Source organism: Erinaceus europaeus, chromosome 7, assembly GCF_950295315.1.
Source record: "Erinaceus europaeus chromosome 7, mEriEur2.1, whole genome shotgun sequence".
Taxonomy (NCBI): Eukaryota; Metazoa; Chordata; class Mammalia; order Eulipotyphla; family Erinaceidae; genus Erinaceus; species Erinaceus europaeus.
This window is the reverse complement of record NC_080168.1, coordinates 113,580,774-113,595,521: the sequence shown is the minus strand read 5'-3', so window position 1 is coordinate 113,595,521 and position 14,748 is coordinate 113,580,774. Positions and strand designations below refer to the sequence as shown.

At 41.9% G+C, this 14,748-nt stretch overlaps 1 protein-coding gene and 1 long non-coding RNA gene across 5 annotated transcripts in view; one reads left to right on the top strand and one right to left on the bottom strand.

Annotated features, from left to right (window-relative positions):
* BIN2 (bridging integrator 2) overlaps positions 1–14,748 on the bottom strand; it is a 67,005-nt gene that overhangs the window by 34,506 nt on the left and 17,751 nt on the right. The window contains exon 2 of the mRNA XM_060195360.1: positions 13,144–13,224. Coding sequence (XP_060051343.1) covers positions 13,144–13,224 — 81 coding nt within the window. The remainder of the gene's footprint in view (positions 1–13,143; positions 13,225–14,748) is intronic.
* LOC132539519 (uncharacterized) overlaps positions 12,314–14,748 on the top strand; it is an 85,366-nt gene continuing 82,931 nt past the window's right edge. For all 4 annotated transcript variants that reach the window (XR_009550858.1, XR_009550857.1, XR_009550856.1 and 1 more), the window contains exon 1: positions 12,314–12,396. This is a non-coding gene — a long non-coding RNA (uncharacterized LOC132539519). The remainder of the gene's footprint in view (positions 12,397–14,748) is intronic.

The window sequence follows — 14,748 nt, the reverse complement described above, 5'->3', positions numbered from 1 at the left end:
AAGGCTCAATTAAATAAAGATAAAGGAGGAATGTACCCCCCCAATATCCAGCTAGCAAAAGCCTTAACTACGTTAAATCTCTTTAATATTTACAATAACTCGGACTTACCTCCTATTATTCTTCACTGGCAAACACCATCTACTCTCCCATCTATTAAGGTCAAATGGAAAGACCCACTCGATAAAATCTGGAAAGGGCCTGACCCTCTATTGACCATGGGAAGAGGTTTTGCATGCATTTTCCCACATAATTACTCTAAACCTGTCTGGGTTCCTGCCCGCCATGTCCGACAATACCCTCATGATGGCACTGTTATCCCTGAAGAACAAGAAATACAAGAGGACTAGCTGCAGGATACATCCCAGGACCCATAATATGACATGGCAGAACCTACAAAAGTTGGCTCACAGAGCCCTCTCTCCTACCCCTTCCCTGAATGTCTTATGTTATGACTGGCCAGTTGTGTTTTGTGAGTGAGTGTGTTGAATGACCAAAAATTTTTGTATGACCCATCTGCTCAGAGTACTCTAAATGTTAAAACCATTGTCACTAACATGTGTTAACTCTCTAAGTAACCTGAGTCTGTTTATAGTCCAAAGTCAATTATAGTAAACCTCTAACTTGTTACAAGTTTTATTTTTTTTTTCACAAGTAAGTGATTACAGCTATCAAGCCTTCATATGAGGAATCATCTGTTCATATGGTAAGGTATTAAACTGTAAGAAGTTCCTCCATATCCAACCTATGTGAATTAACAACATTCACATATTCTTGTACACTTAACTGGTGTATCTTGTCTTGCCACCATAGGCCTGCCTTTGTCAGCCAATAATTTAAAGATGTTTCCCTTTATAACATCACCCATGCCACGGACATCCTTTACTACCCCCAAAGACAAATGGCTGTTCCCCTGGACATCACATCCACTGACTGCTTCCCTTAGACTTAAGATATGATCCCACTTCTTCATACCAATGGATACATTCCCCCTTCCTTACCTGTCTACCCTTAGTTGTGGGACCCTAGCTTGTTTTACTTCTTCTACTCACAATAGGTCCTATAATTCTTTTTTTTCAACATGTTAATTTATTTATTAATAAGAGAAGAGGAAAGAGAAAGAACCATATATCTTTCTGGTACATGTGCTGCCAGGGATCGAACCTGGGACCTCATGCTTGAGAGTCTAACGCCTTATCCACTGTGACACCTCCCAGACCATGGTCCTATAATTCTTAACAAGCTCATGGTCTTTTTGTAGCAACAGATTGATGCCATAAAGATGCAACCTATACAAACTCACTATCATAGGCTGGACATGGCAGAATATTGAGTTGCTGTGGAGGATTTGCCCCCCTCCATCAGAACGTCCACCATGTAGAGGGCTGGCTAGCCAATGACGGGTAAGAGGAAACTAGTGCTATCCAGTCAACCTAAGACAGGGCACCTGGTACTACTGGGCAAAAATGACCAGGTGTTCCAATGACGGGTAAGATGGAAGGCTGATCCCCAACCTAAGACAGGCACAGTCCACCCTGCCACAAAACAAAGTCCGCCAAACATCAAAACATGATATAAGACAGGGGGACATGTGGGGAGCCACATGTGCCCTCAAGGTTGCTATTGGCATGGCCATAGAGTTTATGTTAAAAGGTAGTACTGGGAATCGGGCAGTGGTGCAGCGGGTTTAGCGCAGGTGGCGCTAAGTGCAAGAACTGGCTTGAGGATCCCAGTTTGAGCCTCCGGCTCCTCACCTGCAGGGGAATCACTTCACGGGCGGTGAAGCAGGTCTACAGGTGTCTTTCTCTCCCCGTCTTCCCCTCCTCTCTCCATTTCTTTCTGTTCTATCCAACAACCACAATATCAGCAATAACAACAATATAATTACAACAATAAAACAACTAGGGCAACAAAAGGCAAGATACCAAAAAAAAAAAAAAAAAAGGGATAAGATAGTTCCTGCCTCCCTACACCTTAGAGTCTTTGTTAAAAGAGAAGTTCTTTTTCCCCATGAATATATAATAATAAATGAATAGGAAAGATACATCCCCCAATACTCAGTTGGCTAAGGCACTAAACCTCTTTTTCTATAAAGCATTCAAATTAGATGCCCTGCTAACCACGAGAAGCAGACTGTTTGTGTTTCTTCCACAGGAATCCCGGAAAAAACCATCTGGACTCCTGCACACCCTGACATCACGACTAGATGGCACGACTACAGTGGCACACCCCCCCGAACCCCTAGATGTCACCTGACGCGATCTGAAGAACCTGATTCACAGACTCCAAGGACAGAACTTTTTTACTGTCTGTCTGCCTTTCCTGTTTCTGCTTTGCCTGTCACGTTTTGGCGGTTCCAGCTCACAATCTACAGAAAAGCGGAATTCCAGAGGCTGACCTTCCTCATGCAGCATTTCATCCCCTGCCATTTCTTCCCCTAGTCGCCTACTTTGGACTGAGACTTCTATTGGACTTGCTGGTATACCCTTTGGACACTTTAGACAATTTTACAGCAGCTTCCTTCCCTTCACGTTGCTGGTTTTTCATAGACTGAACCTGAGTAGTTCATAGACTTTACACACTGTTGCCCTGGGCATTAGATAAAAGGAAAGGGGGAGATGCTGGGAAATTGTGCAGATGCAGTCACATCTGCCATGTTGTCCCCTCGGGCTACTGCTAGTTCCTGCGAGAATTGGGACATTCTCGGAGTGCCTGTTCAGCCATGTTGTGCCCTCAGGGCATTGTCTATATCCCCGCGATATTTGGAGTGCTTTGGTCACTCCTCCCCCCTCCCATTCTCACAAGAGTTATTATCCTATCCTATCCTGGAGTGCTATGGTTACTCCTCCCCCTTCCCATTCTCACGAAAGCTACTCCTATAAAAGCCCTTCTTCTTCCGCACCTCGCTCTCTTGCCAGCACTTCACTCTGGTGTTCAGATGCAGGAAAGGTTACTGCGTGAGGAGGCCATTTTCGCTACCTCCATGTGGCCCAACCTGCCTCTCTAGCTCCCAACTCTGAGGTGCCAGCGCAAATAAAGATTTGTGTTTCCTCTTTGCTCTGGACCCCCTCTCTCTCTTCTCCGCGGCCCGCGCACAACAAGGTAGTATTTATTTTACTTACAAAAAAATTCTTAAGTTATATGCTTGTTTTGCTATGTATGCAACCTAAGTTTAAGCTTCCAGTCTCCACAGCACTGAAAGAAGCTTCAGTGCCGTGGTTTCTTCCCCTGTGCCATTCTGTGTCTATTTGAAAAAGTCAGCCTGGAGTTACAAAGCACCATTACAAAAAAAAAAAAAAGTTAGATGGATGGGGGATACAGTGCACCAGACTTTTATTCTTGAGTTCAAGTCCCTAAACCACCATAAACCAAAACTGAGCAGTGGTCTGGTGTCTTTCATTAAAACAAAACAAAACATAACAAAACAAAATAAATAATCTTAAAAAAAGTTACCTACAAGCTGACCTTAGACAGTGAGAGGGCACATGTCCAGCCGGTATAGCTTCTGGAATACTTCACCTTCAGTTTTCTTGACCTTCTTGTTTATCTAAGACTTATATCTAATTATATTGTCATTGTTTTTCTCCTTAAGCTTTGAGAGCCTACAGTACTCTGGTACATGTGCTGCCAGGGATTGAACTCAGGACCTCATGCTTGACAGTCCAGTGCCTTAGCCAGTGTGCCACCTCCTGAATCACTATTTCCCTATTTCTATTTAAGCTCCAGCATGTACATGGTGCCTGGTGTGCAGTAGACACCCATGACATGCTTATTTAACTTACCAAGAAAGGTGTTTTCAAGCATGTTCTAACACAGGTTTGCTAGGGTAGCTGTGCTATTCTCTCACTTAGGACAGTTTTCCATATATCTTTTTTTCTGAATATTTATTTATTTATTCCCTTTTATTGCTCTTGTTATTTTATTGTTATAGTTGTTACTGATGTCATCGTCACTGGATAGGACAGAGAGAGGAGAGAGAGGAAAGGAAGACAGAGAGGGAGAGAGAAAGATACACCTGCAGACTTGCTTCACCGCTTGTGAAGTGACTACCCTGCAGGTGGGGAGCTGGGGGCTTGAACCGGGATCCTTATGCCGGTCCTCGCACTTTCCGCCAAGTGCACTTAATCCGCTGTGCTACTGCCTGACTCCTAGTTTTTCATATTTATTTTTTTTAAAGTGGCTTAGTGATGTTTTTAATAGTTTTTATTATCTTTATTTATTGGATAGGGGCAGCCAGAAATAGAAGGGTAAGGGTTGGATAGAGAGGAAGAGAGACACCTGCAGCACTGCTTCACCACTCGAGTAGCTTTCCTCCTACAGGTGGAGACCAGGGACTCGAACCTGGGTCCTTGCGCATTGTAATGTGCGCTCAAGCAGGTGTGCCACCACCCAGCCCCAGTTTTTCATATTTCTAAGCTAATTCTACTTCAGTTTTCTTCATTTTAAAAAGAGATTTATTTACTAGTGCAAGAGAGGAAGGTAGTGAGGGAGAAAGAATGAAACAGAACGTCATTCTGGCACTTGTGACTTGGAACCTCATGCTTGATTTAGTTACTGTGACCACTTCATGGGCTGTTTCACTTCATTAAAAAAGAAAAACTAGGGAGTTGGGAGGTAGCATAGTGGGTTAAGCACAGATGGTGCAAAGCACAAGGACCAGCGAAAGGATCCCAGTTCGAGCCACTGGCTCCCCACTTGCAGAGGAGTTGCTTCACAAGAGGTGAAGCAGGTCTGCAGGTGTCTTTTGTTCCCCCTCTCTGTCTTCCCCTCCTCTCTCCATTTCTCTCTATCCTATCCAACAATGACGACATCAAGAACAACAATAATAACCACAACAATAAAGCAAGGGCAAAAAAAGGGAATAAATAAATTAAAAAAAAAAAACGTAAGTGGTCCAGGACGTGGTTCAGTGGATAAAGCATTGGATTCTCAACCATGAGGTCCTGAGTTCGATCCCTGGCAGCACATGTACCAGAGTGATGTCTGGTTCTTTCTCTCCTCCTATCTTTCTCATGAATAAATAAATTCTTTAAAAAAAGAAAATATATTAATTTACTTTAATATCAGAGAGACAGAGACAGAAACATGCCAAAGCACTGCTGCAGTAGTGCTGGGGATCGAAAGCTGAATCTCTGGAGCCTTGGATATGAAAGGCTGGTGTTATACTGCTTCATATCTTCCTGGCCCTCTGACTCTACTTCTTATTCTCCTCCTTCTCCTTCTTCTTTTGCCACCAGGGTTATCACTTGGACTCATTGCCTTGACTATGAATCCATTGCTCCTGGTGGCCATTTTTTCCCCCCTTCTACTTTTATTTGACAGGACACAGAGAAATTGAGAGGGTACGGAAGATAGGGGGAGAGGAAAATAGACTCTTGCAGACCTGCTTCACTGCTTATGAAACATCCTCCTGCAGGTGGATAGTGGGAATTTGAACTTCATTCCTCAAATACATTTCCCTCCTGATGTGGGTTTGTAGAGAGAGTTCTGAGGGGATTATCTCATCAGATCCTTTTCCTTCATCTCTTACCCTTTTTACCTTCATTTCTGTTTTGGAATATTGATCCTCAAAGGCAGAGAGGGAGAGAAAGGACTAAGGGACAGAGTAGGCTATAAGTCAGAAACCTGTTCTTTTCATGCTGGACTTTGAAGTAGAAAGGTAACAAGAATTAAGAAGAGGCTCTGTGAGGCCTTTTAGTGAGGTACAGTGAAAGTCTGAATCCTAACTCTACAACTCTTGATTTATACTGTTACCTTGATTAAATTACTTCCCTCTTAAGCAGATCCTATTCCTCCTTGAACAAGTTAGATCTCAGTGCTTGCCAAATGCTGTTCTCAGGCTACCTGCTACTTAGAAAACTTAATATAAGGGAATTAATTCCCTAGTTTACCTCTGGCTGTTAGTATCATACACAAAAAGGAGACAACAAGATACTATATGTCTCCTGATGAAAAGAATGTAACATCCATAGTAACAATAAGCATTCTTGCTATTGAAACAAATAAAACCAAGTCTATCTTGTGAAGTCACTAAAACTACTATCAACTTACAGCAGAGACAGAGGAACAAGTTAACCAATACCCCTGAGATTCGGGTGGTGGCGCACCTGGTTGAGTGCTTATATTACAATGAGCAAGGACACAGGTTTTTTTTTTTTTAAAGATTTTAAAAAATATTTATTTATTCCCTTTTGTTGCCTTGTTGTTTTTTATTGTAGTAGTAGTAGTAGTTGTTGTTGTTATTGATGTCATCATTGTTGAATAGGACAGAAAAAAATGGAGAGAGGAGGGGAAGACAGAGAGAGGGAGAGAAAGATAAGACACCTTGCAGGCTTTCCTGCAGGTGGGGAGCCGGGGGCTCTAACCGGGATCTTTACACTGGTTCTTGCACTTTGTGCTACATGTGCTTAACCCACTGCGCTACCACCTAACTCCCTAGGACACAGGTTTAAGTTCCTAGTCCCCACCTGCAGGGGAAAGCTTCACAAGTGGTGAAGCAGTGCTGCAGGTGTCTCTCTGTCTTTCTCCCTCTCTACAACCCCATTCCTCTCAATTCCTGGCAATCTCTATCCAACAAATTAATAAAGATATTAAAAACAAAAACTATGATACAATTAATATTATGAATTCTGACTGAATTTTTCTTTATTATTAAGAACTTATGGGGGTCAGGCAGTGGCATACCCAGTTAACCATATATATAACTCAGGTTCCAGCCCCCACTCCCCACCTGCTGGGGGGCAACTTCATGAGTGGTGAAACATGTCTGCAGGTGTCTATCTTTCTCCCTCTCTGTCTCCCCCTCCCCTTTCAATTTCTCTCTGTTCTATACAATAAAAGGGAAAAAAAAAGGAAAAAATGGCTGCTGGGTGCAGTGGATTTGTGGTGCTTGTACCAAGCCCCACTGATAACCCTGGTGGCAAAAAAAAAAAGACAAAAACAATTAGGGTTGGGGAGATAGTATAATCTTTTATGCCTGAGGCACAGGAAGTCCTAGGTATAATCTGTGACATTACCATAAGTCAGAACTGAGCAGTGATCCGATTAAAAAAAAAAAAAGAGGAAGAAGGAGAGAGGAAAGGGGAAGAGGAAGATAATACTGGACCAGGGAGAGATCTTATTAGTAGAACACACGGCTTGCATGTATATAATCCCAGATTTCATCCCTTGCACTGCATATGCCAGAACTAAGAAATGCTCTGGCCTCTATCTCTCTCATGAAAAAAAAAATTATTGCTAGGGCTGGAAATATAGCTCAATGGTACAACATACCAGAGACAGAGAGGAGAGCTAGAGAAACAGAGAAGGTGAGACACCACACAACACATTGTTTCATTGTTATGAAGCTTCCCCTAGTGCTGTGCATGGTGCTCTCATGTGGTGCTGGGGGTTTGAACTTGGGTCCTCTTATATGGCAAAGTGTGTGATCTGTTGGGTGATCTATCACCTAAACCTCTGTGATTGTGTATGTATGTATATATGTGTGTGTTGAGTTGTCAGAAAACACACTTTTACAGAAAATAAAACACTAAAATATGTCATGACTTTTCTGACAAGCCAATATACATGTATGCAGATATATGTGTGCATATTCATCTTTAGAGACTGATAATGAAAGTTTTATGAAGATACGATCTCTAGAATTTTCTTCAAATAATCAAGTATAAAGCAAAATATGTTGAGGCGTGAATGAAACAAGATTCACAGGAGTTGATAAATTATTGAAATGGAATGATGGATTTGTGTGAATTCATTAATTTTTTTTAATCATTGGATAGAGACAGAGAGAAATACAGTGGGAAGGGGAGATAGAGAGGGAGAGAGGAAGAGAGAGACATTGGCAGCCCTGCTTCACCACTTGTGAATCTCTCCCCCTGTAGGTGGGGGCCGGGGCTTTGAACCTGGATCCTTGTGCATTGTAACATGTGTACTCAGCCAGGTGCACCACTGCCTGACCCCTATGTGAATTTATTATATGAATTTTACTATATTTGTTTATATTTAAAATTTTTATGTTCACATTGACTACACACACCAAAATTAAACAAGAGGATTAGCATGACTCTTGTGCAAGACAGACATGCAAATTCATGAGGCATTCCATGTTCTGTTTATTTTATTTTATATTTTTCTAACAAGAGCACTGCTCAGCTCTGGCTTATGGTGGGGCATGGCATTGAAACTGGGACCTCAGAACCTCAAGCATGGAGATCTGTCTGCATAATCATTATGCTCTCTCCCCATTTATTTATGTTAAAGAATTTATTTTATTTGTTCATGACAGAGATAGGAGAAAAGGGAGAAAAAGACCCAGACATCACTTAGATATGTGCACTGCCTGGGACTGAACTCAGGACTTCAAGCTTGAAGGTCCATTGCTTTATCCACTGCACCACCTCCCAGATCATGTGGCATTTTCAGAAACTAGTTTACTGTGGCCTGGGAGGTGGTACAGTGAATAAAAGTCTGGGCTTTCAAACAAGTTTGATTCTTGGGATGGAATGTGCCTGAGAGAGGCTTGTGCATGTTCTCTCACTCTCTGTGGCTCTCTCTCTCATAAATTAATAAATGAAAAATCTTTAAAAATTATTTCTGTAAAATCTGAGAAATTTTACACATGTACCAACAACTGTACTTACTATGAACCACTAATCACCCCAATTAAAAAATTACAATCTTGTGGGGAATCAGGCAGTAGCGCAGCGGGTTAAACGCACATGGCGAAAAGTTCAAGGACCGGTATAAGGATCCCAGTTTGAGCCCCCGGCTCCCCACCTGCAGGGGAGTCGCTTCACAAGTGGTGAAGCAGGTCTGCAGGTGTCTGTCTTTCTCTCCTCCTCTCTGTCTCCCCATCTCTCTCCATTTCTCTCTGTCCTATCCAACAACAACAACAATAGCTACAACAATAGGGCAACAAAAGGGAATAAATATTAAATAATTAAAAATCTTGTAAACCAAGGTTGCTTCAAAAAAAAGTAAGATCACAAATAATATTTGGTAATTTTAAAGTTTGAGAGGTATATTTTTGGTGATGTAACTACTAAGAATATTGTATAGACTATGACAATACTAGAATGATTTTTCATAAATTACTTTTAAAATATAAAATAATGGGAGTCGGGTGGTAGTGCAGTGGGTTAAGCGCACATGGCGTGAAGTACAAGGACCGGTGTAAGTATCCAGGTTTGAGCCCCCTGGCTCCCTACATGCAGGGGAGTTGCTTCACAAGCAGTGAAGCAGGTCTGTAGGTGTCTGTCTTTCTCTCCCCCTCTCTGTCTTCCCCTCCTCTCTCCATTTCTCTCTGTCCTATCCAACAACAATGACAACAATAACAGCAATAATAACTACAACAATAAAAAACAAGGGCAACAAAAGGTAAAATAAATGATAAATAAATAAATAAAATAAAATATATAAAATATTTTTTCTGTATTTGAAACTTATTAAAACAAGTTTAAGTGTACAGTTTCCTTGAATCTACTACCAAGGTTTTGCATTTAAAAATACTTCCCGGGGGTCAGGTGGTAGTGCAGTGGGTTAAATGCATATGGTGCTAAGTGCAAGGAACAGCACAGGGATCCCAGTTTGAGCCTCCGGCCCCCACCTGCAGGAGAGTCACTTCACAGTTGGTGAAACAGGTCTGCCGGTGTCTATTTTTCTCTCCCCTGTCTGTTTTCCCCTCCTCTCTCAATTTCTCTCTGTCCTACCCAACAACAATGACAGCAACAACAACAACAACAGTAATAACAACAATGAATATAAACAAGGGCAATAAAGAGGAAAAAAATAGCCTCCAGGAGCAGTGGATTCGTACTGCAGGCACCAAGCCCCAGTAATAACCCTGAAGGCAAAATAAATAAATACAAATAAAATAAATAAAAAATACTTTCCAAATGATTCTGATACAAAGTCTACTACTGAATTATATAGTTAATCTTTGTAATACTGTAATTCTCAATAGTTATTTTCCATGTAATTAACTGATATCATACAGTAGAGAATTTGGATGGACTCTGTCCTATTCTCTGGGAAATAATCTCTAAATCCTTGGGATTTCCTGTGGAGTGTCTTTGGTTACTCGTGATGGGTATCTCAGACCATATACCTGAGTTTATGCTAAACAAATGACTCAGGATGTTGGCTGGTTTTACTGGAAAGATGAGTCAGGTGAGGGTTGGGGATTTGAGACAAGTTATAATGGTCTAACTTCATCAGAAGGAGGGGTACGGAGCTAGTGATCAAATTAAATCATGACTAATTAATAAATTCACAATAATTACTCTGGACACATGAAGTTCAATTCAGTTCAGTTTCCTGGTTGGTAACATTACATGTGTCATATCACCCTGGAAGGATGACATAATCTAGAGATAAAGAAGCTTCCCAAGGTTAGGCAGTGGTGTACTTGGTTGAGTGCACATATTACCATGAGAGAGTACTCAGGCTTTAGTCCCCAGCCCCCATCTGTAGGGAAGAAGTTTCACAAGTAGTGAAACAGTGATGTGGGTGTCTCTCTCCTTCTCTATCTCCCCCTCAATTTCTCTTTGTCCTATCTAATTAATTGATTAAAAAAGGAACCTTGGGTCCATACTCCCAGAGGGATAAAGAATGGGAAAGCTATCAGAGGAGGGGATGGGATATAGAGATCTGGTGGTGGGAACTGTGTGGAGCTGTACCCCTCCTATACTATGGTTTTGTTAATGTCTCCTTTTAAAAATAATAATAAAAAAAATAGGAAAGCTATCAGGAGAGGGGATGGGATATGGAGTTCTGGTGGTGGGAACTGTGTGGAGTTGTACCTTTCTTATCCTATGGTTTTGTTAATGTCTCCTTTTTTAAATAAATAAAAAAAATTAAAAAGGAGCTTCCTATATGGGATCTTCTCAGACTTCATCTGAAGCATCTGATTTTTCTCCCATTTTGTTGCCCTTGTTGCCTCTGTTGCTGTTATTGCTGTTGGTGGATAGGAGAAAGAGAAACTGAGAGAGAGGAAGACAGAGAGGTGAAGAAAAAGATAGACACCTGCTTCACTGCTTGTAAAGTGACCCCCCTATAGGTGGGGAGCTGGGGCCTACATGTGATCCTTGCACCAGTCCTTGCACTTTGTGTCATGTGTATTTAACCCACTGTGCTACTTCCCAGCCCCCATGATTTTTATACTTTATAATAAAATTTACTTCTAAGTACAGTTCTTTAATCCCTTCTGGTCAATTATGGAAGCTTAGAGGTAGCATAGAAATTCTGTAGCTTGCCACTGGTATCTAAAGTGAGGACTGTGCCATTTAACCTGTGAACTTTGACTTAATTCTTGGTATTTAGTGTCAGAATTACATTGTAACTGGAGGATCATTTAAGTTAATAACTCTCTTCTATTATAAAAAGGGGGATAGGGGGGTCAGGTGGTGGCACACTTGATTAAGTGTACATGTTATAGTGTACAAGGACCCAAATTCAAGCCCCTGGTCTCCACCTGCAGGGGAAAAGCTTTGCAAGTGGTGAAGCAGTGCTGCAGGTGTCTGTCTCTCCTTATCTCACACCCTTCCCTGTCAATTTCTGCCTGTCTCTATCAAGTTAAAAAAAAAAAAAGGGAACTGTATAGTTCTGGGCTGGTGTAGGAATGAAACAAGTGTGTATAAAGCATCAAGCATGATGCCTGGAACATGGAGTGTGGGATAATTGTGAAAGCATGGTAAGAGCAGGGAACTCCCATCATAAAGATGGAAGTCTGAAAAGATAACCCACCTGTCAGCCTCTCCCTTTCAGGGGTCGAACATGGAGGGAAAAGCTTTCCTGACTCAGTTTCTACTTGTCAGTCTCCCAAGCATCACAAAGACCTACACCCCCTAACACTTAACTCATTCCCTTGTTACAAACCAAATGGTTGCCTGCTTAAAGTTCACTATAAGTTCACCATCTCTGATCATATACAAACTATACTACATCACCCTACCCTGCCAGCAGGATAATAGGAAGGCCCACACTCCATTTCCTCGTTCTTTGATCACATATACTCCATATATCAATATTCTGCTTTTCTGTTTACCTCTCCCTTGCTGTTATAATTAGCATGTTTTTCTAAAGACCTTCAGTTAATTAACTCTCTTACCCAATAACCACTAATCATCCCTGAACTCTCCTCTACTCTTATCAATTCTCTTCATTCCTTGGATCCTTCACCATGAAGGTTCTGACCTTTAGAAACCCATCATTATTGTCACATGTGAAAAATGTCCTTTGTTCCATTCTGCTATTTAAACCCTGCCTTCTGTATAATAAATTGGATTTGTTCATAGCTGAATAATCCTCTGGTCTCTATGTAGTTCCTAGCACTAGCATGAGAGACCAGCCCGGCTCACTCTGCTGTGAGGCCACCCACGCGAGTGCCAGCAACAGAGAAGGTAAGTCAAATATTATATGAAAAGTTAACCTTCTGTTATTAACTTATTTTTTAAAGTATATCTTTTTTTTCCACATAAAATCAATCACCCATCACAGAACACCACAGCATCAGAGGGAGAGTGCCATGGATGACAGAGCAGTGGTTGTAGTGTTTCTCTTTCATTATCTGAAACTAGAAGAATGATAAAATTGGTACTAGAGAAGTGGAATTATGCATGCATGAGACACCAAGACCATCACCATCACCTCTACCACACACACTCGCAACTACCCATAATGATAGTGCAAATCAAAGGTTCAATGAGAATTTATTTGTTGATGAGAATAACGAGTGAAAGATATACAGGTGTCATTTTAGAACAAAAGGTTTTAGGTGGGGTAGATGTGATAGGTAAGAGGCAAAAAGGAAAACATGAGGCCACTGAGATGAGAAAAGCCCAAGGATAGGAGAGGGGCACCAGGAGGAAGTGAGTCAGTCCAGAAACCAAAGTGGCAGTAGTTGATTTGGACTTGGTGATGTCACTATGCCCTGGTGGAAATCCCTGAAAGAAACACTTGTAGGATGCCAAACCCAAGGTGAGCAGGAACATTTCCACGGTCCCCAAGGGAAGAATGAACACCCTAAGTGGAGGGTGAGTTAGCAGGAATGCTTGCTGGATTGTAGAGCCCACTGCTTTTCTGTCTCTCTGTCAGTCCTCATGTTTTCTTTGTTCTTTCAAGTTCATTTTTACTACCCTCCAGATTACCTGTTGATGGTAGAAGTTGTTGGCACTTTGTTCAAACCGTTCATCTTTGGTTTCTACAGCCTTTCCCAGCTTCTGCAGTACCTGGGGATAGAAGTCAGAAAGGCCCATAAATTATAGTCAAACCTCTCCTCTTATTGATTTTTTTAAAAAGAAATATTTTAATTTTATTGATTACATGTGAGAGAAAGATGCACATGGGAAAGAGGAGAGAAAGAAGTCAGAGCACTCAGGTACATGAAATTGCTGGGGACTGAACTTGGCAGCTCAGATATGTGAGCCCAGTGCTCTACTAGTTGGGACGTTTCTCCACTCACCTCATATGGTCCTGGTTTATCTCAGAATTTCAGATGCAGTTAGATAGACATAATCATATTAGTCTAATAGAATTTGGGATGTGGGGGTCGGGAGGGAGCACAATGGGTTAAGCACACATGATGTGAAGCACAAGGACTGGCAAGGATCCCGCTGGAGTCCCTGCCTCCCCACCTGCAGGGGGGTCGCTTTATGGGTGATGAAACAGGTCTGCAGGTGTCTATCTTTCTCTCCCCCTCTCTGTCTTCCTCTCCTCTTTCTATTTTTCTCTGTCCTATCCAACAACAACAGCAATGGCAACAATAACAACAACAAGGGCGGATTCGACTTCCGGAGGCGGAGCTACGAGCAGCAGATCGCTTTCTCTCCTCTCCTCTCCTCTCCTCTCCCGGATCAACTAGGAATACCAAAGGAGACCACCCGGACCGAAACAAGACAGGACTAGAATGACCACAGAAACCCAGTAAATCACCCGTGAGTACAAACACGCGTGGCTGGTGACAGAGAGGAGAGAGGGGCCTAAGGAGAGATTAAGTGACTGCTAACAGTTCCACAGTTTGTCAGTGGAGACACCACCTCCAGTCTGCTCCACCAACAAGGGGACAGCTGAAGGGAGGAAAGGACTCCCCAGAGACTCACCAAGTGCAACTCTGAGTCTCCATTGCTACTACCCTCAGAATCTGGAGCAGCAACAGGGAGGGACACCAGGGCACAGAGATCTAACCAGGAAACTCAGGAGAAGACCTATACCTCGGTGGCATAGCTGAAGGGCTGTGAAAGTCTCTTTGCATAACCACTGGATTATCTCTGCCACACCCTGCTTTATCTCTTGGTCAGGAGTCATTGATTAAGCCAAGAAGCCTATTGATAGTTTAAAAGCCCTCAGGCTACCATAGCCTACAGGGGGAAAAAAAAAGGCTTTTACACCACTGAACTCCAACTCAGGGATTGAAAAAACTGTTAACTTATATAAAATGGTTAAAACAACAAGAAAAAATATTGGAGACTCGAACCAGGACAAGAGTCCAGCTAAAAGTCCTCCAGAGGGCGAAGCACAAAACAACGAGTTCAACATCCAAACATTAGCTAAGGAAATAATAACAGGAGTGAGTAAAGAATTTGAAAAAATTGTAATCAGAAATGCAGGAACAACAAATGAGAATATGGAAGAAAATTCTAATTATCTCATGGTTATTAGAGAGCTGAAAGCTGAAATTGCTGAGCTAAGAAGGCAACTAGCTGAACAAGCTAAAACAGTATCAGAGCAGGGCAACAAAATAGATGAACTCCAGA